General features: G+C 42.9%; 1 protein-coding gene across 8 annotated transcripts in view; it reads right to left on the bottom strand.

Moving 5' to 3' along the window:
- Positions 1-4,377: 4,377 nt before the first annotated feature.
- AAK1 (AP2 associated kinase 1) overlaps positions 4,378-27,978 on the bottom strand; it is a 183,889-nt gene continuing 160,288 nt past the window's right edge. For 2 of the 8 annotated variants that reach the window (XM_062209573.1, XM_062209572.1), the window contains 5 exons: positions 24,106-24,207; positions 22,941-23,042; positions 21,488-21,598; positions 19,851-19,961; positions 4,378-10,725 (listed from right to left, as the gene is read on the bottom strand). In XM_062209573.1, coding sequence (XP_062065557.1) covers positions 9,611-10,725; positions 19,851-19,961; positions 21,488-21,598; positions 22,941-23,042; positions 24,106-24,207 — 1,541 coding nt within the window. In that variant the 3' untranslated portion in view covers positions 4,378-9,610. Of the gene's footprint in view, positions 10,726-15,021; positions 15,045-19,850; positions 19,962-21,487; positions 21,599-22,940; positions 23,043-24,105; positions 24,208-27,978 lie in introns of those variants that run through there. The other 6 variants (XM_062209578.1, XM_062209577.1, XM_062209574.1 and 3 more) reach the window with 5 other exon arrangements.

Consider the following 27,978-nt stretch of genomic DNA (forward strand, 5'->3'; position numbering starts at 1 on the left):
GCAGCTGCACGGGTGCTTTTATGGGGTTGGGAGTCCTGGCAGTTTCCCTTTGGCACCTGGCACTTCGATCTGTACCCAGCCTGCAGTTCTGCCTTGTCCCCCTGAGACTGTGCCATTTCGGTTTGCACCCAGCTCGGTGTTCTGCACAGGTGCTATTGGATGTTTCGCACACATGCACCTTCCCAGGAAGGTCACATATGGATCACATCAGGCTGCTCTGGGCATGCAGCAGGTGGCGGGCATCCCGAACAGGGCGGGAGGAGGTTTTTTGCAGTTAGGGTCCAGACTGTTAGCTCCTTCCTTCTGATTGGTTTGGGACCGGAGATGGATATTTGTCAGGTTGGAAAAGGCTTAGTTTAGTGAGTCCTGTTCTAGCCTGTCTGCCAACCACGTGAGAGACCCGAGGGGAATTCCAAGCTCCTGGCTTTAGCTTGGCCAACCCCAGCTGTTGTGGGCATTTAGGGAGTGAACCCAGTAGATGGAAGATGTCGTGTGTGTCTCTCTCTCTTTCTGCTTTTCAAATATAATGCAAATAAACAAATAAAAATTTTAAAAAGGAATTACGTAAACAAACATTCTCACAAAAACTATCACACGTCTCATCTCTTCTAAGGCCTGCTGAGCTTTCTCAAAAGTCATTTGTTTCCCCATTGTTGCCCTTCTTCTTCTCCCCTCCTTTATTGAGTCAAACATTACTCTTTTTTTAAAGATTTATTTTATTTGAAAGAGAGACTTTTTTTTTTTAAAGATTCATTTATCCATTTGAAAGGCAGAGTTACAGAGAGAAAGAGGGAGTTGGGGAGAGGTAGAGAGAGCGGTCCTCAATTTGCTGGTTCACTCCCCCAAAGGCCGCAACAGCTGGAGCTGGGCCAATCTGAAGCCAAGTGCCAGGAGGTTCCTCCGGGTCCCACACGTGGGTACTGGGGCCCAAGTACTCAGGCATCTGCCACTGCCCTCCCAGGAGCCTATATGTGATGCCAGAGCTGCAGGCAATGGCTTCGCCTGCTACGCCACATCACTGGCCCTGATGGAGAGAGGCCTTTTGTCTGCTGGCCACAACAGCCAGGGCTGGGCCAGTCCAAAGCCAGGAGCCAGGAACTCCATTCAAGTCTCCTGTGTGGGTGCAGGGGCCCAAGCACTTGGGGCCACCTTCTGCTGTTTTACCAGGCACGTCAGCAGGGAGTTGGATCAGAAGCAGAGCAGCCGACTGGCATCGCTGAAGGTGCTTTAACCTGCTGGGCCATAATGCTGGCCCCAACAAATACTTTCTGACCATCTCCCTGGCCACATTTTCCTGTGAGCTTTCGTGTGGGTGTATGACTAGGAATCTTACTAATCTTTTGCCGGTTTAACTCACAGCGCCCCAGACAGCAACCCTAAGAAAATAGAGGAGCAGTTCTTTCCTCCCATAGCAGAAGTGTCTTCCTTCCTCAGGGCACCCCTCCACCTGTGCTCTCCACCCACCCACCACAGCCCACCCTCTGCCACTCTCCTACTGATATCTTACGTTACCAGGGCACTCCCTACCCCCAGTAAGGAACCAACACTAACTAAACTCCACCATCTACGTGGATCTCACTATTGTCCCACACATGCTCTATTCTGCCCCCGCATCCCATCTGAGATACATGGCTTCATGGGAGTTGACATTTCTCAGACTTTCCTTACCTGTGATGACCTGACAGTTTTGAGGTGTGCTGGTCAGATATTTTGTAGAATGCCCCATCAATAGGACATTTGTCTAGTGTTATTCTCTCGGCTAGGCTGGGGCTCTGGGTTTTTGGAAGGGTGTCTACAGAGGTGAAGTGTGCTTCTCATCCCATCCTATCCAGGGCACACGCTGTCAGCATGTTAGCCTTGACCATCTGCTGAGGTGGTGGTAGGTGTTTCTGTTGCAGTTACTCCTCCACCCCTTTTTTGTATGATACCCTTCGAAAGCCAAGCCCGCATTGGAGGTGTGTGGAATGATGCCCCACTTCATTAGTGGGGAACCTTTCCAAATTAATAGAAATTCTCTGTGACACTTGTCTTTCTTCCCATTTATCCAATAATTTTTATAGCAGTGTGGGCTCATGGATGTGTGCTTTATACTTTGGGTGATAACTTAATACTACGGTACTTACTTTATTGCTCAGGTTGTTCCAGCTTTGACCACTGGAAGTTCTTTTGGGTTGGTTCTTGCTGGCAATACAAGATGTTCCTGGTTCATCATTTGTATTTCCTGCTGTAGGGCTGGGCCACACTGAAGTCAGGAGCCAGGAGCTTCATGCAAGTCTCCCAGGTGGGTGCAGGGGCCCAAGCATTTGTGTCATCCTCCCCTGCTTTCCCAGGTGCATTAGAAGGGAGCTGTATGAGAAGTGGAGTAGCCAGGACCTGAATTGGCACCCATATGGGATGCTGGCACTACAGATGGGAGCTTTATCCACTATGCCACAGCATTGGCCCACAATTTTTAATATTTGTGTTTTTAAAGATTTTATTTATTTATTTGAGAGGTAGAGTTACAGACAATGAGAGGGAGCGATAGAAAGGTCTTCCATCCACTGGTTCAGTCCCCAAGTGGCTGCAACGGCCAGAGCTGAGCTGATCTGAAGCGAGGAGCCAGGGGCATCTTCCAGGTCTCCCACGTGGGTGCAGGGGCCCAAGTGCGTGGGCCATCTTTCAATGCTTTCCCAGGCCACAGCAGAGCTGGATCAGAAGAGGAGCAGCTGGGACTAGAACTGGCGCCCATATGGGATGCCAGCACCACAGGCATCCCATACCTTCCACACCACAGTTCCGGCCCCAATATTTGTGTTTACTCACCTATTTACTTTCAATTCTTATGGAAAAGTTAGTCAAATTTGGTAAATTTTAGATTATTCAAGGTCATTGGCCCTTGTAGAAAATGGAATCACCTTTATTTTTTTAAAAAAACTTATGTATTTATTTTGAAAGTCGGAGTTTTAGCGAGAGAGAGGGAGGGAGAGACTTTCCATCTGTTGGTTCATTCCCCAAATGACCTCAATGGCTAGGGATGGGCCAGCCTAAAGCCAGGAGCCAGGAGCTTCTTCTGTGTCTCCCATGCAGATTCTGGGGCCCAAACACTTGGGCCACCCTCTGCTGTCTTCCTGGACACATTAGCAGGGAGCTGGATCAGAAGTGGAGCAGCCGGGACTCAAAATAGTGCCCACGTGGGATGCTGGCACTGAAGGTGGGGGCTTAGCCTTCTATGACACAGCACTGGCCCCTGTATTTCATTTTACTCTATTAACTATGATCAGTTCTCCTCCTATGACCTAGTTTCTCTACAGTGTGTCTCCTTGGGATCAAAATGTCCTACTCAAAAACAGAGGACTTGGGAGATCTTGTAGGATTACTAGTTTCACCATATCTGACTGAGAATTCCATTACTGCGCTATGACCTTCATCTTCAGAGTTCAGCGCTACAGACCTGGGCTGCATTCTGGGCCTGTACACTAAATTTAAACAAAAGCAGGTTGAAGAACTACTTGGTCTCCTTCCATGTAAGCTGACATGCTAAGCCAATCCCTCTAGATTTTATTACCCCAATAAAAGGAAAGATGAACTCAAGGACAAAACACTTAACAGGAAAGGAGAAGAGAGCTTTTCTCAAAATCTAGAGCAGACAGAAATCATCTTGTTCATGGTTTTTCCTTGGTTCCTCCCACATGGGTCTCTGTTAGAGGAAAATATAAGGACATTTCTCCCTGGCTGGTTTCTTCACCAATCAGCCTCGTGGGCAAAAGCCACAGAAAGGTGAATACAAACAGAGCATGCATGGGAGCTGCAACACCCAACTTCTGTGCGCCCTATGCAAAACACAGGGCTAGCCAGCACAGGCGCGCTGGGCCCTCAGAAGGCTCTGCCAGAATCAGAAAGGGCTATCCCCGGAACTTCTGCAGAGCCACAGACAGACTGCGTTTTTGATTAATGCTAACTTGAAATAGAAAAAGTGTAACAACTTCATATTATAGAATGAAGATTTAGATCTTAAATACATTTTCAGAAAATGTAGGGCAACTTTAGTTTTACTCATGCACAATTCCTGGATCTTTTCAGCACCCCAAATCATACGGTCGATTCCTTATAATACAGGCAAATACCACTGTGTTATCCTCTCATATTTGAAGAGGAAACAGGCAGGCAGATTCTCTTTCTCTCTCTCTCTCTCTCTCTCTCTCTCTCACACACACACACACATTATGGGTCTTTTTTAAAATCTGGGGTTCATTTTTTCCCAAGATTTCCTTCTTTATGTTGATGGTGGGCTCTCTCCAGTAATCGTAAAACTGTATTACTAGACTTTCTACTAAGTGACAGTCACCTATGGACCCCTTCCATCCTAGAAGATGTAAGAAATAAAACACAGTGTAAATGGTTTAATTAGGTCCATTTTAATAAAGTATACAGGAGTTTACAACTCAAACAATGCATAAAAACTATCAGAGACATAAGATAGATCACACCAAGAGTGCAATAACATGAATCCCATAGTCTGCAAAGAAGAGGTATTGCAAGAACTAAGATTGACTTTGCAAATGTTTTCCCCTTCCTCTCCCTTGTTCACAGCCCTTGAGATTGTTTGTACACTATTGTTTTCTGAGGCCTGAAGACCTCAATACTCCTTATGGCTGGGTAGACCTCCTTACTCAGTCAACTCCAGTAACAGTCAGCAGAGGGAGGTCACTTTTTTCTACATGGAATGAGCATGGTCCTTGGTTTCTGTCTGCTAACAAATGATGTTGAACATTTCCTCATTCAAATAACATCTTGCGGGCCTTGTGGTATTCTGGTCACTACTGCCCTGCCAATGACACTGATGAGCCCTTAGCACATGCCCTCCTGAGTTTCATCCACACTCCCCAGAAAGAAGCTAAGCAATGGCATGTTTCCCCCACCTTTACTGAGAATAACTCCAGTTCTAACTGAAAAATTTTGGCAAAGGGAACAGATTTTGTTCACGCCAAATACCTACTGTCACTTCTCAGTATTCTTTGGATGCCTTTATTAGGAGGGCTTGAATTAACACCATGGAACAAAGCATAAGGCTGCATGTGCCACACACACACACACACACACACTCCATTCATATCCCTCAAACAGGAATCTTTGGTTGACTTAAGAGAATACAATTGACTTGCCATTTCAGAGTGAAAAGGCTGCATTCTCTCTGATCCCCAAGTCTAACCCACCCGACTTTAAATGACGTTGGAAAAAACCATTTCTGCAATTTGTTCCCATGGGGAATCAAATAGACCCTTTTAGCATGTACATATAGCTCCACCACAATGCAAGTAACACCATTACTATAAACTCAAAACTGTGTCACACATATTTCAAAGATTCCTGGGCTGTAACTCAGACTAAAGTCACAGAATTACAAGTTCTGAGAACACTGAACTAAATCATGTGTGGCTAACATTTAGCCATTGTTACCAGCTACAGGCCCTTCTCCTGTGAACTTCCCTGCATTCTGAAGCACTCTGAGGCTGCGTAAGATGGAGGTGGAGAGCTGCCCTGGGTTATGGGGTCTCTCCACAGTAAGGCTGGGGTCCTGTCAACCTTCCTTCATCCTTTCTTCTAGTCCACAAGAAATGGGGAAGGTGGGCCGCTTCATTTTTACTTGGTGAGATTGTCACTGGCTAGGCTGAAACTATATGAAACTGTTTAAAAGCAGCAAGGGAGGCAAATGAAAATGAACGTGATCGTTCAGCTGTATAGTTAAGGAGGAAGGCAGGCAAGCCAGGAAGACTTCCAGGCATGGAGTGAAACAGTGACCAACCAGATACTACGCATTTGCAAGCTGCTTGATCTCATCTTTTCCTTTAGTGAAGTTTTCAGTAATATGTGTCCAAATATTCTGCTGGTTTAAAAACCACCTACAAGTATTGGTTGACAAAGGCAATGGAAAACGAAGAGTTTAAATTACACAATTCCATTTAAAATCTTCCATGTTTATTCCTTGGAAGTTGAGAACTCAGAGGGCAGCTCTAGACATCAGCGGGGTGCTCCTGACTTCTCAGAGGCTAAGGTCTTTCCTGAGACTCTCCATCATTTAGGCTCCAAATTTCTCAAGTTAAAACTGCATCTGTGTGACCAGCAGCCATTTCAAAGTTAATTTGTATGCATGCCACAATTTCAATTTGAAAGACACAGTAGAGAACAGCATCTTTCTTTATTAAAGGGAGCCAAGTGACCCTGTTTAAGGTCATATCCTTGTTAGGGACTGCATTCGATCTCACCCATCTCTAATTTCCTATGATAAAATTTCCTACTTAACATAAGGCATACATATTATTTGATCTCACACATATATCTTGATTATTTTTCTTTATGGAAGAAAACACAAGATTTCTATTATCAGACCACACTGGTGATTATACTTAAATCTGCAATTTTATGGATCAGTGAAATAAATGTCTATCAAGTAGCTGACACACTGAAAATACCTGCAACTCTAATATGCACTAAATGAATAACGGGCCAGTGAGGTATCAGTGTCTGTCTTGGAAGTTTAGAGAAATCTTCATTGCCAGTGAAGCTCAGACATAACATGAGCTAGTAAACACATACACACCAGCTTACAGATTCCTCTTAACAGTAAGTGGGCCCAAAATGAAGTATGGTTTCTGATCTATATTCCCTTAGGTGCTGGTCAGCATCTATGTCAGCATCAAATTTTCCTCATTTTCTTTTTCAGAAACATTATTTTAACCAGCTGCTCCACAAGGTCTGCCTCCATTCCAATTTCTAATCTAACCAAGGTTTTGGACCCAAGGGCTGTATGTAAGGCCAAATATTTTTCCCCCCGCATAAAAGAACTTCATTAACCCGCTAGTGCCTGTGAGTCAGTTAACATGCATTCTTTGAGAGTTCATCAATACATGATGTGGCTCCAAACTTTACATTCAAATATATTCTGGCTCATTGCTTCCCACTGAAATGAAAAGTCCCAAGTTCCTGTATTGCCCATCAAATGTGTAAACCAAGTAACACATAACACAAAGTAAAACAAGAAAGTGTGGTGCTTTGTGGATTACATATTTTCTTTTTCTCCTTAATGTTAGCTTGCTGCAGTGTAATTGCTGGAAACATGCATTTGCTACTAATTCACGGCACCTGGAGCATTCCTAGCATCCCTAAAAGTGAAATTACGCAGATTTCAAGATTCAGGATGACCTCTGGCGATTACGTTTTACCTTTAAACTATGCACTTACCCTCAAAATCTCAAGATGTTCAGGAGCAAGGGAATAAAGCCTTGCTGCAGTACAAATCTGCAGAACTCACTGCTCATTAGCTACTAATTAATGCACTCCACAAGTCAACATTTTCCCATGCATCACTGAGTAAGAAAGAGGCAAAAGTAATTTGTATGTATTTACATTCATTTCTCTATTTGGGGAAGGTATGCAGAGTCTCCATCCCTCCTGGACCTCCAGGGAGAATTTAAAGAGCAATATAAACCCATGCTTGACATTTTCTCAGCTGCATAATAAAGTCATGACTTTATTCTGATTTGTATGTTGAGAATTAAAAGTGGCCACTTGATTAGGAGAGATTGATAAAATAAACAAAAGAAAAGCATTTTCCAGGGCTGTTATCGAGGTAATCAGAGTCTTTGACAATGAATTAGAATGAGTTCCCACCTTTAAGAGTTTTTGATTTCTGATGAGAAGTCTCCTTAAATTATTTCTATCTCTTGATAAAGACCATGAGAAGAGTTGGGGAGGGGGAATTTCCATGTACCTCAGCCAAAAACATTCATACAAAGGAAAGACAATTTTGTATCCACGGTTACATAGAAAAATCAGCAATTAGGAGAAAGCAAACTCTCAGAATGTATGTTTAGCATCCACCAAAGTGAAAGCCACACGTTTCTGGAACAGTTGAGACCTAAACTGGAAGGCCACTGCTGTAGCTCTGAAACACGGCCAGTTGTTTAGCCATCTTGTAAGCTGGGCATCTGAAATAGGTGGGGACTAACTACAAGGAAAAAGTGCTGAGAAGTAGTTGCTCCCACTCTGCTGCCAACAGCCCTTAACTTCAGTGAGCATCACGCACATTTAGGCTTAATTCATTCCAATAATTCCTGCGTCATTAACCCAGTTGGTTAAGCAACTCTCTGAACTTCTCCAGCGAATGGAGAGTCACTAGTATTTAGTAGAAGTCACAGAAGCTTTCAAGTTGGAACTTGATACAGCCACTCTTTCCATTAAGTTTTTTCCTCAGCAGAAATCTTCCCATTGAGATGTGGATTTTATGTTAAGGCACTAAAAATAAAAGGGTATGGAAAAAAGCTAGGAATGAGTCAGATCTTCCAGAAAGAAAAGACACTTGCAAAGGCATAGTCAGTCACCTGTCTGACCTACTTAACATCATTCTCCCAGACGTTATTTAGATGTCTCAAGATTTACATTTCCGCAAGAGGCAGTAAAGAAAGATGGCAAGGATCTGGAAAGAAAAAGAAACACCAAAACCCTAGCAAACCTACTCTGCAACCACCATCTCATGAAAATGAAGTCCACAAGGATGGCACTGAGTCCAGACACCCAGGGGCTGGAACAGCAACAAGGTGCTCTTTGCTATCCTTGTAAGAGGAAAATGGAAAAGGGTAATTAATGTTTCAAAACTAGGTAAATGGAATTTGTTAATAGCAAAGAGCAAATTCTGGAGAAAACGTCCTCTGTGAAACTTCAGTTCCAGCAGGATATCTGTGTACCTTCCTGTGTGCTCAGTTTTGCCATGAGAAACCACATGTACATAAAAACAGGGCTCAAGTCAGCGAGGCCAGCAGACAAATGCCAGTAAATGAGTACTTTGATTGTGGAGGTAGCGTGGTGGGAAAGGAGTTACCTAAAGGAAAAAAGCTCCCTGGGCATATGTGCACACCCCCACACATCTGTGCAGTCACACGAACTTCCACCAAAGCGTGGGGGTGGGGAAGGCCCTGCCCACAGGACTAGCCGCCAGATGGCCCCGTTCGCACACGTTTCCTCTAGGAGAGGGGCGGGTGCACGTTGCACAGCTACAGACACTCACGCACAAGGGCCGGCCTGGCTTGCACACAGGCTCAGCCGCAGGAAACCCATCCAGGGCTGCTGCTTCTACAGGAATGATTAGTAGCTGCAGGATTACACTTCCTCTTGATAGGCAGGATTTTTCTCTCTCTCTTCTTTCCAGAAATTTCCCCTTTCCGAAAGGAGTAAATCAGGTCCAAGAGGGACTCTTGCTTCTTCAATGAACAGGATTCAGAACAGGAGCTGCAGGAAGTGAAAGAAGCAGTATGACCCCTTTGGGGGTGGGGTGCAGTTTTCTGGATTTCAACAGTTTCTGGGCAGGAAAAAAAAAGAAGCAGAGTTCTGAGCTGAGGTGGAAGACCTCCACTCACGAAGGAGATGGAAGTCCCGAGAGTCCAGAAATCAAAACAAACAACAGAAATGAGCATAACTTAAAGGGGCTTCAACTGAGCATCACTGCAACTGAGCTTGTGGACTGAAGAAGTTCTGCTCTGATGCAGGGAATAAAGTTTATACTGGATAATTCCTCCTGGGGAAGGCTCAGCTGGGAGTGGGGTGGGAGCAGAGGCCTAAGGCTCAGGTCCTGCCCCTAAGGTTTCGGCTTGCCTGCTTTTGAAGGGAAGGGTGCTAAAGCAAAAGGATCAGCAGCTGGCAGCTCCGTAGTCCTGGAGGAGAGGGAGGTGATGGAAACAGAGCCAGCTATTGACTGCTTGTTGGTTTGTGAAACAATTTTATAGGCAGCAATGGGCTGGGCTTCTGGACTGGGCTCATCTTCGGGGCTGTAGTGACGGGAGTATTTGGATAAGGACTGGGGGCGGAATGGTTTGCCAGCCACGGGGCCTGAGACAGCTTCTTTGTGGGGCTGAGGTCCTTTGTTCCGGTCACTAGGGTGGGAGGAGCCCCTGGGAGTGATGCTGTCAAGCTGGTCTGGTGCTTGCACAGAATGGGAGGAAAGGTTAGCTCCTTGCACAAACCCAGCCATGGGATACTGAGCTCGGACAGGGGTATACACTGCTTTGTCAAGGCCTGAGAGCACAGGGACATCGCCCGGCTGGCCAAGGAGACTGGCCTGGGCAGGCAGCTCCTGGGAGATGCTCTGGACAGCTGGTAACTCCTCCGTGCTCTTCTTCTTCGTAAAGGGAGCTCTCAAGAACACATCTGCCTCCTCTGGCTGGGAAGGAGCCACACTGCCCTTCGAGATGAATGGGGCTTTGGAGAAAATGTCCATATCTTCAGGTGGGACCCTTGAGCTCCTGAAGGGTGCAGTGGCAAAGACATCTGGCTCCCCAAGACCATCAGCAGCCGGCTGTGGGAGGGCTTGGAACTGGTTCTTTCTTCCACCTTGCACCACCTTAGCCTGCTCAGTAGTGACTTCCGGTGGAGAGAATGGACCGGCCCCGCCCAGTTTCCCTTGGGGAGGCTTGCAGTTCTCGTCCTCCTCTTCAGACTCCAGGAGTAAAGGTCGAGACCCACTGCAGTCCAGCATGTCTCCCTCCAGGTCGGTCCCTTCCTCCTCACTGCTGTGGAACGAGCTGTTGCTGGAAGGGCCGTCCCTGGCCAAGTAGTCAGACTCTAAGTTGTTCTGAGTCTTTGTGCCAGACACTTTGGAGGGCTCTGGATACAAGGGAAGGCCTTTAACACCCGTGGATTCTTTAAAGTGCTCTACAGTTATGGCAGGACAGGGATGGGGATCTCTCTGGAGACCTAGAAAAGCACAAAAAAGCAGAATTAATGTGTAGGTCAGTTTAACTCTTCTTGGAACATATAATGGTCAACCCGCGGCAAAAACATTGTGGGACCAAATAATACATGTTGAAAATGGAGAAAGAAAAACAGAAACATAAAAGTCAGGCAGGAAAATTGCACACAGACTGGAACACAACCAACCACTGTCTCACATTCTGAAACATGAAAGGCACAATGTGTGGGAAAGGAGATGGAGGTGTGAGGCACACAGACATTCGGCAGAACTACGCAACGCTCCTGCTCATGGGACCAGGCACGGACACCTACTCTACCTGGCACTGGCTCATGACGAAAGGAAACAAGCCCAGTCACCCCTCTCCACTTCTACCCTGGCAGTTTTGGATTGTGTAGAAGTGCTGGCTGCGGAGGAACTCGATTCCGTCTCTGGCACATGGTCAGCTGCTCCACATGCAGAAAGACAGAACCTCCGAAAAGCAGCAGAACGTGGCTGCTTGGTAAATGCCAAGTTCACTTGATGATTTACATCACAAGCATTATTCAAAGACCACAGAGTGCCCAAAATGCAAATACTGAAGGCACGTTCTAAGGGGAGGCTATGGAATCAAAATCATACAAAATAAATCACCTTCAGCTGGATTTACCCTGGAATTTTGTTTTTGGTCTAGATCTCTGCTTAAGTGAGTCCATTACAAAGTTCTTTAAGCAGAAGTAAAATGCATGGGTCATTACAGAAGTACTAGCAAATTCCAATACACTAGTCTTGTTCTATCTAGGTAGAGGTGCCTCAGCGTGCTCTGGCTTTTCAATTCAAATACACAATTATCAGAATGCAAGACAGCTTACCTTCCAAGAAATATTAGCAGGTTAGAAGTATGTCATTGGGCACATGTTAGCAAGAGGGCAGGAAAAAGGCATATGTAACTAAGCAAGAAGAATCCAGAGAAAAGAGGGTGGTTGGGGGTAAAGGTATCATTTCATCACGGGCTCACAAAGTGACACCACTGGCGTCTTCCAACCCACCAGGCCAAGAATAGTAAGTATAGTGGTCTGGAGCCACAGATGACTCAGAACCCTGGACATATGGAATACAATCATCCCCTCCCCAAACTGCCCCTCTCCCCTCCTCAGCAAGCCATAGCTAGCAGCAATTTCTGCTAAAAATTATCCCCTGCTCAAGTTTCTGCTTAAATTAAGCACACAGAACACAGCAAAAGAGGCAACAAAATCAGTTTATTGGGAAATCAGTCACTTTGAGACATTACATTGTAAAGAGAATGTGGAGAGAAGTCTAGACATTTTATAAGATACTGTACAAAAATACTATGTTTCTCTGAGTCCTATAACTTTTTTAGCAGTGCTTCTTATTTAAACAGTTCTGACCTTAAATATTATTTTCCAAAACAAAAAAAAAAGCATCTTTTCACCCCATTTTTATTTCCATTTCAAACAGCTTGAATTCATTCTGTGAATTCCAAATTAGAATTTTGAGTTAAATTCTGTACTGGTGCCAAATGGCTTTCTGAAGAGTATTTGAAGAATATGATTTTGAAGATAATGATTTTTTTAAATTACATTACAACCTTAATATGTGCAGCTACATGGTGACAGGAAAGCATGGTCAGCTGACAGGAGATAAATGGAACATCTCTCTCGTGCAACCTATGTGGAAGATATAATCCTAATTTCTCAGGCAAACATATATATTGATATTACATCTGTCTTAGTAATACCCAGAAAGAATTCTGAGAGGAAATTCAAATGAAAGGGTGGAGGTGAAGATTTGAAAATAAAATTTGCTGAGCCTCAAAGAGTTACAAGAGGCCCCTCAAACTCCTTGAACCACTTCCCCACATGGCATTAGTTGGACAATGCCAAAACTAAGGCACAATTCCTCATCTTCTAAAACTGCCCTGAAAGTCAGTATTAGTAAGCTGCTTCTGTAGGAGAGCAAAATATCTGCTGGGGGCCAGGGAATGGAAAATGTAGTCAAACCAGTGACTTAGTCTGGCATCACAGGACCCAATAATCAAAATGAACACTACCTTGACTTGAGTCGGTGTTTTTTAAAAAATTTAAATTGAATTCAACTAAGGCAATCTGTGTATACAGACTGCCAGAAAGCAGCCATCTAATGAAGTGGATGCTTGTGGTGCTAGATGATGTCTTGAGAACTGTGAAGTACCAAGGAGGTATGGTGAGGCATTCCCATATCCACAGCTCCAGAACTGGACGGAAGATCATGCCTGACCACACAAACGATTTCTGTTAGAAAATGACTTTCAGTCGAGAACCCACTTGGGAACCCTCTAGCTCAGGGCATATGTTGGGACCTTCATGGTGATTAATGAGAATCCATATTGAACATTCCAGCAGCTTTAAAAAATTCAGGAGCACAGTCGTGAGAACACCACCACATCAAGTTTGAAGGGAAAACCAATATCGCGTCATTTGAAACAAGGACCAGAGCTATTTCCTATGTCTTTCAACATTAGTCAGCTCTGTGGAAATGGAGAGGTACATGGAAAGAATTCTCCAGAGAAGGCTACTTCTCCCAACTTTCCATTCTTTTCAGAGTGGCAGTGGAACTGAAGCAGGGAGTAACCACTCTTTGCAACAGGCCTGTAACTCTGAAGGCCAAAGAAATTCCAGAGAATTCAGGGGAGCCCAGATAGCCACATTTGCTTAAGGAATTGTGGGAGTGGTAGCACAAGGAACAAGGTAGTCAAGAGAAGGAGTCCAAACAACTGTAGACAGAAGGTAGACGTTAAATCTTCCTGGTGAGTAAAGATCTTTCCTGGAATACGTGGATGTGTTCTATAGGGAAGACACATGTTTTCATGGGGACCAGTCCCTATATATGGAGATAACGATGAACCAACAGGCAAATGTATTTGAGGCAGTCTTGCCCACTAGCAATGAAGGACTGATATCGGTTTAACCTCTGCTTGGCTCAGTTCCTTTGGAAACCAATGGTACACAGAGAAGATACTCTGTGACCCCACAGAGCTCAATAAAGCTGGTCTGTTACCCCCCCAGGGACTTACGCTCAAGCCTTGGCCTCAGAGTCTGCACAATACTTACTTATCACAAAGCCTAAGGTAGGGAATTTTGTTATAATTCCCTCAAACTGGGCTATGTCTTTTTTTTTAAACTTTGGTTCAGCACATCAAATTAAAAAGCCCGAATGCATTTCTTGTTCTGATGTAGGGCCATGGGCCAGGTAAAGCACACTATGACACTTCCACTAGGGGTAACTTCCTATTAGTGCGGAATGGCTCGCAGTGGGTTTACTGTGAGTATTTTATCTGACTGACGTAGTAAGGGTCATCAGGGAGCTTTCCACAGAATAGAAGTCTGACTTCTATCCCTGGTTGGCTGTTCTTTAATGCAATACATACACCATGCACAACCAGAACTTTGCTTTTTTCCATACTGTATATGGAATAACAGTTACAGAAAGTATCAAAGACATAATTCTTGCCAAAAACTGGAAAGACTTGGGAGTATTAAGAAGTCTTTTGATATGATTATTGAGGAGAAAGCCAAAACACCCCTATGTAAGAGCTTTGACAATGCAGTACCAATTGAAATTTAGTCTTGGAACAAAATCAAGCAATCAAGAGATATGTAGCAGATTCATAATTTCCATGACCTTTAGGCTTAGATGATAAACTGACACATCTGGTTCTACCATTTGTCCCCTGGAGAACAGGGACATGATAGGAGGGAGCCAGCACTGGCTAGTGATGCCATGCCTCTCAAGCCAACAAAGCAATTAAATGAGAGATTTAGGTATAAAGTTGTTCTTGCCAACATAAGATGTTTAATTAAATTGGCTTGGCATATTAATGATTAAATGAGAGGAGAGTAGTCACAAATCTGTGCTCCATTTTACAACCCTGGGTCTGATCAGATGAAAAGTACACTCACAGAGAGGTGTTTTATTTTCCTTGACTGCAAGGAGATTCATTCTCCAGGATGGCCTTGACTCCACAAAATGTCCTCGGTATGTCTGTCGCATGTGTCCACACTTTTCTTTTGTACTGATACTTATTATCACCCAACAGTAAATTTAAATTCTTTCTGCTGAAGTGAGTTTTCAGCTACTTCAAGTTATTTACATCTCTAAACATTCATGCTCCCAGTTGAACAGATAAGTTTTTATTCCCCTGTATGCTTACATTAGAATTTTGTTTACAGACTTGTTTTTTGCACAATACTTGCGTAGCAATGTTCAAATTTCACATTTTTGCTGCATAAGATAGCTTCATGTACATCTGTTTACTTTTCCTTTCCAGGGAGGACAGGTTAAAGACCTATGGTAAATATACATTCATGTGACAAGAGGGATGCAATGGGCAGAGTAGAATACTCACAAGGAAAGAGTAAGTTCAGGATACTACACCAAAATGAGAGCTAAGAAAATGTCTTTCATTCTAGAAACTACCACCATTTGGTTACTTTGCTTGCATAGGTTAGCATTGCCCTAGGAGTCTCCCTTACCTATCTTAGTAAAAGGAAACCCAGGAGAAACAGAGTCGAGTCTTATTTCATATGATTGGAAATGGAGGCCATCTGGGATTCATTTCAAGTCAAAAAGCTCAAGCACGTCCAACCTCAGCAACATCACTAGCTTGGAAATGGAAAACGCTAACTTTGTGTTGGTAAAATTAGTCCTCTGCAGAGGAACAGGAGATAGCTTTGCAATATCTGGGGTGTTTCAATAGAGTCTATTCTCAGTATCCATGTGATAATTCTTCTGTTCTGCCAGGCAGCCTTTATTTTGTTTAATTCAGTATACTGGGCAATGCTGGCATTTGTATCCCAAAACTTCAGTTAGTGGCTGTGAGACCCTGTTAATTAATTCTTACAGGCTGAGAAAGTTAGACTCCTGGGTCACAGAGAAGCCTCTTCACGGGACAGCTTACTTTAGCCCAAGGTATCCATAGCACGCATGTGAACGCAGCTCCCTCCACACCTCCAGGCTGAGGCCTCAAAGGTGCTCTCGTTCCCACAGCACTGCTGAATGCAGAGCTGCTCCTGACCTAGGGCAAGGCTATGTTGGCTTGAATCAAAATGATTAATTATCTGCCAGGAGAGGAGGAAGCCAGTATTAAAAACAAAACAAAAATGTTGCATCTTGAAAAAAATATATTCTTTTCTCGAGTTATTTTCTGTGGATTATTCTTTTCGCTGTTTTCAACAGTAACCACTCTTCATCTTATGGGGGTGATTTTGGTGCTCAAAACCAAAAAGTAGTGGTGGAAAAGTAGATCAACAAAGAGAATATATTTCTAGATGCTGAAGATGACACTAGTTAGTACAACTTAACTAGTAAGTACAACTTACTGCATCACTGGGATAAGAACTATCTCCCCAACCAGATGCCTTTGAACGCCTTTGACTCAATTGGATGTCAAAATTCTAACATGTCTGCTAAATAAATTGGTAATCGTAATAAATTGGTAATAGTCTTAAAGACCAGCTGGTCCAAACCCACTGCTGTTTAAGGACCAGCAGTCCTGAGGGGTGAAGTGCTTGCTGAAGGTCACTCAGCCAGTGACTGGCAAGGATCAGGAGAGCCCGGCTGGCCTGCGCTGCCCAGGTCTCCAATGCAGGCCCCACGTCTGTAAAATGAAGTGGACGGACTAAGGGATGTTTCTCTGGTGTCTCTTGTAGCTCAGACTATGGATCTGCACATCTACCAATTACTAGCATGCTATGCATACCTCAAATGAACTCTTCTAGTTCAGAGATGATACAAAACTACAAGAAGGCCCCATTTACCAAATCACATGTATTCTTTACCAGGAAATAGTTCTTCTCCTTTGAGGCCCTACTCCTAAAGAACAAGCCAAATATAGCTCCTTGTTGTTATCTCCCTCAGGATTCTCATCAGTATCTCTGCCTTCTAGTCTGTTCACTTCCCTAAACCATCGCCACTAAACTTTATTGAGCAAATGACTAGATAATGAATCTCAATGTAATTAGGGGTAATGCATGAAAGAAACAATGTACAGACACCTAATCTCTAAACAGTTCTCTTCATGGTTTCAATTAAATTGAGTAATTAGATATTTCATTATATTTTTAGCAAGTTATATATGGAAAAATCAAATATGAAAACATAAAGCTGAAACACTATCCTTATGTAAAAATAAACATTTTCTTCATTAGTTTATACATTCTTTCTATGGTCAGGAAAAAGGATATGATTCTGAACTGTAGCAATTTCCCTATCCACAAAGGGGTAAAGCCAAGTCCTATTTTCACTGTTTCCCACTCACAGAGAGATCTAGATGGGTATTTCTTTTTATCTTCAGCAGGAAGCTTGTACCTCTCTCAATTTGGGAAATGATCTGTTACCCCAACAGAGGCCTGTACTAAGCCCATCTAGTTATGGGCGGCATAGGAAGTATTTAAAGTTGGAAAGAAAACAGAAGGATTCAGACTTTTCCTCTGATGCCTTTCAAAGCTGCTCTCATGGCTGGGGTCAAAGCTTGCCCTCCACAGTGAAGTATTTTGCAGGCTATTGTTGCTGTGAACCACTCTCTCACCCCCCTTAAAGTGCAAACATGGGAAGAAGAAGTAAAAGTACTAGATAGAGCAACAAGCAAATGGACTCGGGATTTTATTGGGATAAATCTGATCAACTACACGCTTCCCTTTGGATCACAGACTGTGGCACTCAAGGACGAGAACAAATGGAGGTTCTCTGTGCCCACCTCTTTTCAAAAGGGTGATTTTATAAAAGTGCTTTCCATGTAAGGAAAAAAATACACTTTAGTGAGTCAGTACATGTACAGAGGGTGACCACGAGGCATGTTGTCATGTCAGTGCAAGGGTCTTTATTTATTTTATGAACAATATTCTAAGGTTAGTGAAGAAGTATGCTTTGTTTAAAATTTTAATCTAGGAAGCCAAGGAAAACCACCTGAACATATTTCATTGGCGGCAGTCTTCAATTTAAACATCAGAGAGAAAAGTAAGTAGCCACAGTCAACTTGTGCCTAGCTTGTCAGCACACTTATTTCTGATTATTGGAAAATAAACAACATGCTTATTCTACAGAGACAGAGGACCTGCTGGAAGCTTATAGCGACACACAAGTCTACTCAGAATGATTCCATATGTTACACTATAGTTTTGCTGTGTAGTTAAACAAGGGAAAGAGATCATAACCCTGTACAGACACCTGATAGCGGACTTGAAACGCCAAGTGGAAACAGAACTAGTCAGCGTCTTCATTTATACACAATTTACAATATTTGATTCAAAATAAAAATCACAAGAAAAATACATCTGTTTTTGCTACAATTCCTTCCCCTCCCCCCCTTCTGCCCCCCAGTGAAAAGTCTTCTAATAAAAGGTATCATATTACCACCACTGTCCTGTTTTGGTCTAATTCTGGGATCCCAGCTTGGGACAGTTAACATGAAAAGGACTGGCAATACTTGGCATTTATATAACACACACATTTTATCCAGGGGTCTCAGTACTTGTAGTCACGTCTCCAGATCTGGGAAATCAGCAGAAGCCAGAAAGCTGGACGAATGCTGGGCAGGTTGCATGGGGTGTAAAATCCCTTGGCTAAGTCTATGATCAAACAAGACTGAAGTTGGTTGGCTAGTTCTGGGCTCAATTTCTGTTCCCATACATATACTACCAGCTAGTTAGTTTTATCCTTTACGAAACCACACACCCATCTCTCCAGGCTATTGCCTAGAGTGAAGACTAACCGACGAAGCCACATCCTCATGATAATGCATAAGGATAAAAAGCAAAACAGGGAAACCCGTTCATCAGGAGATGGGCTGGGAGGACTGATTTCGGAGGCCATTCTCAGCAAGAATGAGACAACAGTGTCGATTCACTCCTTTCAGTTACTGTTAAGCTTTTGGTGGTGTCGATTCCAGCAGAGGTGAAGCTCATGGCATCTAGTGCTTGACTTAAGATAATGCTATTGAAGAAGGGTAATGAGAAAACACAGCAACCTAACAGGGAGGAACTGGCCAAGGAGTATCTGGAGGGTCAAAGTGATTTTTCTTTCCTTATCATTTCTACAGGAGAAGGCAAGGGGTGGGAGAAAAAGGGCTAGAGGGCCCTTATTTGCAGATTAAAAAAAAATCATTTTCTCATAACTCCGTAATGAAAATGCGTATTACGGCATGAAGGTTACAGAACTGCATCTGCTACTGGGTCACGGCTACAGGTCTATGAGCTGATCCACCAGCAGTAAAGACCTGGCTAGGTTGGGAAGACTGGACTCAGAGCTCCCACTGCTGTTTCTAGAGTGCCCACCTGGAAGTGGAGAGATAGGAATTCAGTACAAAACACAGAGGTTTAGATGTGCAGAGCAAGCAAAGGAGAAAAACAGAAACAAAAAAGCCTCGAGAAGCGACATTTTACATTTGCAATCTCTTACATGTTGATCTTTAAACATAAAAATTAGTTCCCCACTGCTTCCCACCCAAAGTCCAGGCACTCTGTGCACACCATGGAATAGGCAGGCCGCCTTGCAAAGAGAACTCTATTTTCAAATCAATACATATTTAGCCTGAGTATTATAGGCTGTTTATAACTTCCTGAGAACATCAAGCTATCTGCTTGATAAGGTAAAAAATCATAATTTTGCTCTGGGGAGAAATTAGGTATTAAGACACTGAAATTAAGAACATGCTTTAAAAAATAAATAGATGTTCCTCTGGCAGCTCAGTGTTCTATGGCATGCTCAAACGATTTCAATGTTCAAGAGATGTTGACGATACCAAAGCACCACTGTTAATCTCTTTGGAAGAATATTTACTACAGATTGTTCTAGTGGTGGTAAAAAATGTTAAATTCTTTTGGTACATCTCTTCAGCTTTGCATTGATTAAAGATTGCTTTAATTTTGGCTTGATACTTTGTAAAAGCTAGCACTTAGTAAAACTATTAAATACTTTTTGTTAATAAACACCACGGTCAAGCTTTGAGAAACCTATCTCTGCATCTGTCTCCATCAGTCTACTCTGGGTCCTCTCAGCCTCCTTCAGTAGATGGCTGATGCTTTTCCCTCCTGCAGATCAGACACATTACTATTTTGGAGAGAGATGATGTTTCCCCCCCCGGCCTCTTTCTTACCTTGCGGGTTTTTGGTTATCAAAACAGGAATTGGGTCAAACTCATCCTCCGCCACCTTGTCCGAGCCCTCAGGGACATCAAAACCTGAGATGAGATTACTATCTTCTGCAGCTTAATACAGAATCCAAGTGTACAAGCAGAAACAACAGAAGTAGACATTAACAACGAAAGAATGTGAAGGAGGCACACAGTTCCCCACTCTACAGCTACTGGTGTTTTTAAAGGCCAAGTACTTTTTGTTCTGAGTTGAAATGAAAGTAGCAAGACTGAAAATATAGGGATCTAGAAAAACATGTTTTCTAGGGTCCTGTGAAGACTTTCATAAATCACGGGGTAGGGGGGTCACTGAAAGAATTCTATCATTTCTAAGACCATTAAGTATAATTACTGTATGTCTTCAATGTCACTAAATCACAAAAACATAGGAGTTAGTCACTTGTTATATTTATTGAGTCAACAGAGGTCTAATATTACTTAAAAAACTCAGTAGCAGGGTGAGTAGTGGGTGACAGGAGAAGAGAATCAGTGGATCTTAAAGAAGTAACTACTATATACACGGTAAAAAAAGTTTTTCTTCTGGAAAGATTTACTGCTCTGTGACTGGGACACAACTCCGATGCCTCAGGGAACTTCGGGGCACAAGACCACACGCACTGAGCCTCAAGCAGAAATGTGTTAGCATCTTCTCCATTCTAATTAGAGCTATCTCACAGCCAGTGCTGGCAGAGCATCTATCTTGCAAATGATACTTCTCTGAACTTACCCACCATTGCTAACACCTTCCTACCAGACCTAACTGTCTGAACAGGCAACCTCCCTCTACACAGCCCATGAAAATATCATTTTAATTCTATCACGGCAAAAACAAAAACTTGCCTATTTTCACTATAAACCACAGGCTAATTATTTTTAGTCATCTTAGGGACGATTCCTTTTTGAATTTCATTCTTAAGAGCCGTTCCTTTTTGATGCACCTTCTCCTTCTGGAAAATCAACTTCTACTTCCCAAGCACAGAAAAAAGTTTAGCAAATGCCTATGCACAGTAAGCGAAGCATTAGGCCCATCAATGTCACAAACCACTTCAATGAACAGAACTCAATTCAAGTTGTCTCTGTCAGAATTTCAAACAAATACTAACGCAAGCCTAAGAAATGAAAATGGTAGATTCGAGAAACCCAGTAGTCAGTAACAAATTAAACTAAAATTCAAGACTGCCACAAGTTCAGTTGTTGACGGTTGCCTTTTGAGGAATGACACCTGTTTTTTAAATTGCAGTCATCACTATTCAAAAGGTGTGAATCCGAGTTAGGAAACAATTTCAAGTTCTAAGGCCCGGAGAGGGGAGAGCCGGCTCAAGCATCTGCCTGGCTGAGTGTAAAGGTGTCAACTTCCTAAGCCACTGGAATATCTGTGTTCTGGCTCTTTGCCAGGAAGCAACAGCTTCACCAGTTTGTTGTCTAAGCCTTTTAAATATTCTTCCTGAAATCTATTATAACACAGTGACTAAGAGTACAAATTCAAGTCTTCCACATGGAGAGGTAGTTAAAAAGACTTCACTAGCAAAGACTTTTGATAAGGAAAACTCTCAGCAGTTGTTCACTTCTATGTGTGGGCCTGAGAAGAAGAAAGAATTTACCTTTATGGGCTGGAGCAGAGATTGCTATGGGGGCAAACTCTTCCAGAAGGTCAGTAGTAGGGTTAGCAAGGAGAGAGCAATCAAGCAAGGAATCCTCCCCGGTGAGAGAATCTGAGTCCAGGTTAACAGCATCCCGGGTCAGTGATGGCATTAAATGGCACACACAACAATATCGTAAGATTAGATCTCAGCCTTTAAATTACCGCATTTACATGTATACATACAAGCAAAGGTGGCAGAAAGAAAACCAGAAGAAATACATTAAGCCCTGTGGGTCTCTGTCCATAGAAACACATATTTCTAAATTCTTCTTAACATTCATCTGTAACACAGGAGAATTTTTTAACTGAGTCTGTTATCTGGATGCTAATATAACTTTAGCAACTCAGTTCTCAGCAAACACCATTTGAGAAAATTCTTGGCAATTAGAGTTTTACTTAAACTTTCCCCAAAAACTCTGAGAAGAAAGTTACTCTACAACGAGGCATACAAACTGATTAGGAGAAGGTTGACTCTGGCTTGCTGTTAGTAGACTGTGATAACTTTATATAGTTTCTTCCAGAGCTCAGTCAGGTTCCCATTCAAAATGCCTCTTACTAATATCCTCTAAATTTGAACTGCTCCCTTGAAAACATGACTTCAGTTTTAGTTAAAGAATAGAAGACAAAAATCAGTGTTCAAGATTTTAAACAAGGGAGTTGTGTTTTGGGAAAGTTTTCTAAGAGAAAACATCCAAATGAGGTCAAAGGAAAGGAGCCACACTGTCTTTCAGGGTAACCTTTTTCCCACTTGGATGAGTTTATCTTCACTTTTTCCAGACTTGTCATTGTTCTATAACAAGTTAGAAAATTAGCCACTTTTATTGAGGTAATTAAGAACTCAAGAAAAGTTAAGGCTATCAAATCTGAATTTATGGGCAGTTAAGGAATCCTAAGAATGAATTTTGACAAGACAATGAAAGTAATGCTGGATTCAGGGAGATTTCAACTTTGCCTACAGTGCAGCAGCAAGTCACCTATAAATGATGACAGCACTGTGCTGGGAACAGGATGCTAACATACAGAGAGTAAGCTACAGGGACAGTGCTGGCATTGCCAATGGAGACCCAGAGGAGTTAAGAGTAGCCTTACAGCTCAGCAGAATTCTGCAACTGAGGAGGTAGAGGGGACCTGCCAGCAGTGAACAGAATCTTGAATAAAGAAATACTATAACCAGACAAAGTCCAGGGGTCACTCTGCAAAGAACATGTCCAGAAGGTACTCAGTTCTTTAGCAAGGAAACCTTCTACTCCACATACAGGTGCTGGGGCTGTAAGAACAGTGCAGAACATCCCTTCTCTAGAAACTAGTGGCCAGGCTGCAAAATAAGCCCAGGATTATCTGCCACAGGAGGAAAGACTGGCGCAGGGCCCATTGCAATGACCAGCCCCTGCGGCTGCAGACACCTGACTGACCTGTGCGGTTTGAAGTCACAGATTCCGTCTGAGATGGGAGGCGCTGGGGAACTGGGGGCTCCAGTCCTGGTATGAGACTCTCAACAGCAACATCAGCTTTTTCTTTTGTAATAGAGCATTAAGAAAGGAGAGAAGAGGGTACAGGAAAGGACGTCAGAAAGTTCTCAAGGGAATTCAGCGAAGGCATTCTACAGGTCTCAACAGCGCCACTCTCAGACGAGACGGAAAGCACCTTGTTACTTAGTGTATTTCTGGGCCTCACAGAGTGAGCGTGCACGTACAAGGGCGACCTCTGTGGTCAGGCTCAGTGATCATCAGTTCTCACAGATAAATGCTCAACACTAGCCACTCGGCAAATCCCTTTCACAGCAGAAGAGACAAGCTGAAAGGCACCTTCATTTTTTTTCCGTTAATTTTGCTTTCTGTAACCTGGGAGCAAACATCGTTTAGGCCATGCAAGGGCCACTAATCCATCTCAAAGCCCACCCGCGATGTAGCTGGGAGGCATTCTGCACCTGGGGACTTCCTGTTGGTTTATGGCATTTCTGAGCTCTAGGCCTTTTTGTTCAAAGATATTACTGTATTGTTAATGGCTGGCCCCCGCTGGGGTACAGCACCTTTGGACATTCTGTGGGTCTTGCCTGCCTTGCTGCAGGAACACAGCAGGGGGCAGTAAGCAGACCCAGTCCCTGCCCTGGGTTCTATGTATTCACAGGGCTTCACTACTGGGCAAAGTGTTTTCTCAGTGACTGACAGCACTCAGGACATACATGACCTTCTAAAGAAGAATCTGCTTGATTCCATTAAGTTCAGTAAAAGTTACTTAGAAACCAACTTTTCCCCAAGAAGTTTCTATAACTATATGTGAATTTTCCCACATTCCTCCTCATTTATAAGAAATCCCAGATATTAAGAAAAGCAAAAATAAAAGTGTTGTGCTCATGGACAGCAGAGAGCACTGTACTGGGAGTGATCTTAAGTGAGATGGGACAGCCTTGACTTCTGGGTTAGCACAAAGCACAGCTCCAAAACCAGGGGGCTTCATGGCATTTCTGCTCCTCCTTACGGCTGTTCACTAAAGACCTGTTAACCAAGTACCTGTCATTCCTGAAACACACACACACTCACACACACACACATCTGAAGAAACAGACGAGGACTTTACCAGATACAGCATCGGAAGTGCTACCAAAAGGATCTGTCATAGGCAAGAGGTCAGGGAGCAGAAGAGAAGTGTCAGGAGATTTGAGTCCCTCAATTAGTTTTTCTAGGTTGGGCAGAGAGGTAAAGAAAAAGCAAAAATGCAATGAGATTAAAGCAAGCAGATCTTTCATCATTTTTTATATAACACATTTTAGAGATCAACATTTGATATAGATTCACCATAAAAATGTTTACTATTAGTATCTTGTTAACAATAGTCCTTCAAAATTTGAGGTTTAAAAGTGATTACTTCTCTAACTGAAGCATTAAAAAGCCTTCAAGATGCTACCCTAGGTTTGTATGCTTTTGAGGCATAGTTTACAAATAATAAAAGTCACTAATTTCAACTGTACAATTTGATGAGCTTTGATAATTGTGGACATTCACATGATCACCATTGAAATAATGAGTTAGAATGTTTCCAATATCCCAAAACTTCTGTTGTGCCCCTTCATAGTCAACGCCTTCCTCTCTTCTCAGACTCAGACAATAATTGATCTGCTTTCTGGCCCTACAGTTTTGCCATTTCCAGAATTTCCTACAAAGCGAACCAAACAGTATATGCTCTTTTGTGTGTAGTTCCCCTTATTAGTATAATGGTTTGAGATCTGTCCATATTGCACTGTGCATTAGCAGTCTTGTTTTGTTTATTCTGAGTCATGTTCCACTGCATGGATATACCACATCTTGTTGGCCCATGCACTAGTTATTAGACATTTGGTTGCTTCCAGTTTTTAGCAATTAAAATATAAAGTTACCATAAGCATCTGCACACAAGTCTTTGGAAATTTATTTCCCTTCCTGGGCTTAGGTTTGAATCTTTTTTTTTAAAAAAAAAATTATTTATTTAATTTGAAAGTCAGAGTTACACAAAGAGAGAAAGAGAGGCAGAGAGAGAGAGATCTTCCATCCGCTGGTTCACTCCCCAGTGGCTGCAACAGCTGGAGCTGTGCTGATACGAAGGCAGCAGCCAGGACCTTCTTCCGGGTCTCCCACGCGGGTGCAGGGCCCAAGCACTTGGGTTGTTTTCCATCGTTTTCCCAGGCCATAGCAGACAGCTGGATCAGAAAAGGAGCAGCCGGGACACAAACCAGAGCCCATATGGGACGCCAGCACTGCAGGTGGCAGCTTTACCCGCTACGCCACAGCCCTGGCCCCTTGAATCTTTCTTTATGTCGAACTTGCATTTACAGTTTATAACTCACTGAGAGAATCCATTCACCCATACCAAAGTTAACTTCAAAAATCATTTACTGTCTGCCATGTGTGCACCTGTGATATGCTGGTAGTCAATTAGTCCATGGTCAAATCTCACAAATTCACTTAAGCCTGCAGATAGATTATGGCTGTCTTTTGGCCAAGAAATAAAAAGGATGTCAGAAGCAGTCACATTTGTCACTCCTGGTAACTTAATGTGTAACAATGAGTACACACTGAAATCCCTTCCAAGACAATTCCTTTAGTCCCATCCTTCAGCAACCCTCTGTTTATTTTTAACTTACTAAAGGTAGAGGATTAACTTGAAACAAAGTAATGAATCTTAGAATCTTACAAGAAGGAGCAAATTTAGAGTTCACATCTCCTGTTACTGACAATACTGAGGTCACAAATTCTCCAATAATGTTTCTTCTACCACAGAAATAAAATGCCATTAAGATAAAACTACAGTTAAAAAGTTTACCCAAGAAAACAAAATTTAAAGCTCAAGTATGTGTACATAACGTTTTAATGACTGCAGTCTTCTAGGCCATTGGGAACTGAGATGAGCAATGAATAAATTGATATTCATGGAAGGATAAGAACCAAATTTTAGGTGATCTGTAACTACACAAATCGAACAAAAGAATGGATTTTAGTGTCTCAGCAAGATAATTTGCTTTAGTACAATTAACACATAGCAGAAAAAGAAAAATTTTATATGTAAAGCCAGTTCACCATCTTTGGGGTAAATGGAATGCAGATATCTTTTAATCAACTGACCCTATGCTACATTTCTCATTACACCTGACACCTGATTTCCACTGATGAAAGGGAAGAAGGAAAAAGGAAGCTTTTCAATAGCAGGGGGGAACCCAATAGGGCACTAACCAGTACACAAAAGTAATTACATCAGTGTTAGTCTTGTACCATACACATTTTGTTATAAGACAAGATGTTAAAATATCTTTGACAATTTTTGGCATACTGGTCAAAGGAAGACAGTTTTCTTAAAAAGTCTGACATTGTATTACCCTGAACCTAATTTTTATTTCTTCTCCAAAAACTTTCATTAAAAAAAAATGCAACTTGTTCCACTCATTTAGCACTTGTATATTTGCAATCCTGTGAAGCAATGGATAAAAAATAAAGATCCTAAATTAATGACTTGTTTATCTCTCATCCAGCAGTTTGCCCAGGTGCAAAAGCTCAGGCTTACTGGCTTTCAGAATCTGAATTCTAGCGTCTCTGGTGATGGGCTGTGACCATGGTTCGGTTCCTTACTTCTGACACCATCTCCTCACCTGTCAAAAGACAGCTCTCCTGTATCCTCCAAGTCTTCCTCTCGCCCTCCCTTGCCACATCAGGAACCTTCTGGAGCAGCCCACTCTCACTTCCCTCGCAGTCCTGACAACGTGACTAAAGGCAGAGATGGTGTCTTATTAACCTCCACATCCTCAGTTCTCAGATTCCTCTCCACATCTCTGCCACGTCTATGCTTTTTGTGCAATTAATGTGCTTTGCATATATAGGGGGACTAAGTTCTCATTTAAGAAAGTAGACAGGGGGCTGGCACTGTGGCATGGTGGATTAATGCCCTGGCCAAAGCACCAGCATCCCATATGGGTGCTGGTTCAAGACCCACCTGCTCCACTTCCAATCCAGCTCTCTGCTATGGCCTGGGAAAGCAGTAGAAGATGGCCCAAGTCCTTGGGCCCCTGCACTCACATGGGAGACCCGGAAGAAGCTCCTGGCCCCTGGTTCAGATCGGCACAGCTCCAGCCATTGTGTCCAATTGGGAAGTGAACCATGGGATGGAAGATCTCTCTCTCTTTCTCTCTCTCTTCTCTTCTCTTGTCTCTGTGTAACTCTGACTTTCAAAGAAATAAATATATCTTTAAAAAAAAAAAAAAAGAAAGAAAGCAGACAGTAGACAGGTGAGAGGTCCTCAAGCCATAGTCCCAGACTCCACTCAAATACCTTGGTAAGTGGACAGGATAAGCAGAGCCCCTAGCACGAAGAGAAGCTCAGGGAGGAGGCAGCACAGCCTAACAGAGAGGAAGAAAGGTTCCAAGAGGCAGGAGACCTACGTTCTGCACTGTGTGTGATACTTTAGGCAAATTTCTTACTCTCTCTGAATCTACTTTTCCTTATTAATAAAATGAGGACAAACTTAAAGATCCTATCAACCATTAAAAGCCAACCATCCATCATAAAGGGGAAAACGGAGGCAAAAGATGAAAGTGGAGGTCATAATAACTGCATGGGAGTCCAAACAGGCCCCATGGCAGCAGGTTTTGGGAAGTTCAGAGAGCTGACTCAATCCGTCATTCACGGACACTCAGCCTGGAAAGGGACAGCATGGGAGCAGGGTGCAGAGGTGGGGGAAGATCCAAGCTTGCTCCTTAGGTGGAAAAAAGAATAATGTCTATTATTCTCTTCTATTATAAAGTAACACAAGCTTATTGTGGAAAGTTTGGGAAATTTAGATAAGCCAAAGGATAAAAGTAAAACTACCCATAATCCCATTTTTAAGAGATATGCACTATTAGAATTTTCAGTGGACACCCTTCTATTTTTCCTATGAATCCTGATTCTCAACAAATACTTAAACTTCAATAGAATAATTTTTGAGAAA

Source organism: Lepus europaeus, chromosome 13 (assembly GCF_033115175.1).
Source record: "Lepus europaeus isolate LE1 chromosome 13, mLepTim1.pri, whole genome shotgun sequence".
NCBI classification, from domain to species: domain Eukaryota; kingdom Metazoa; phylum Chordata; class Mammalia; order Lagomorpha; family Leporidae; genus Lepus; species Lepus europaeus.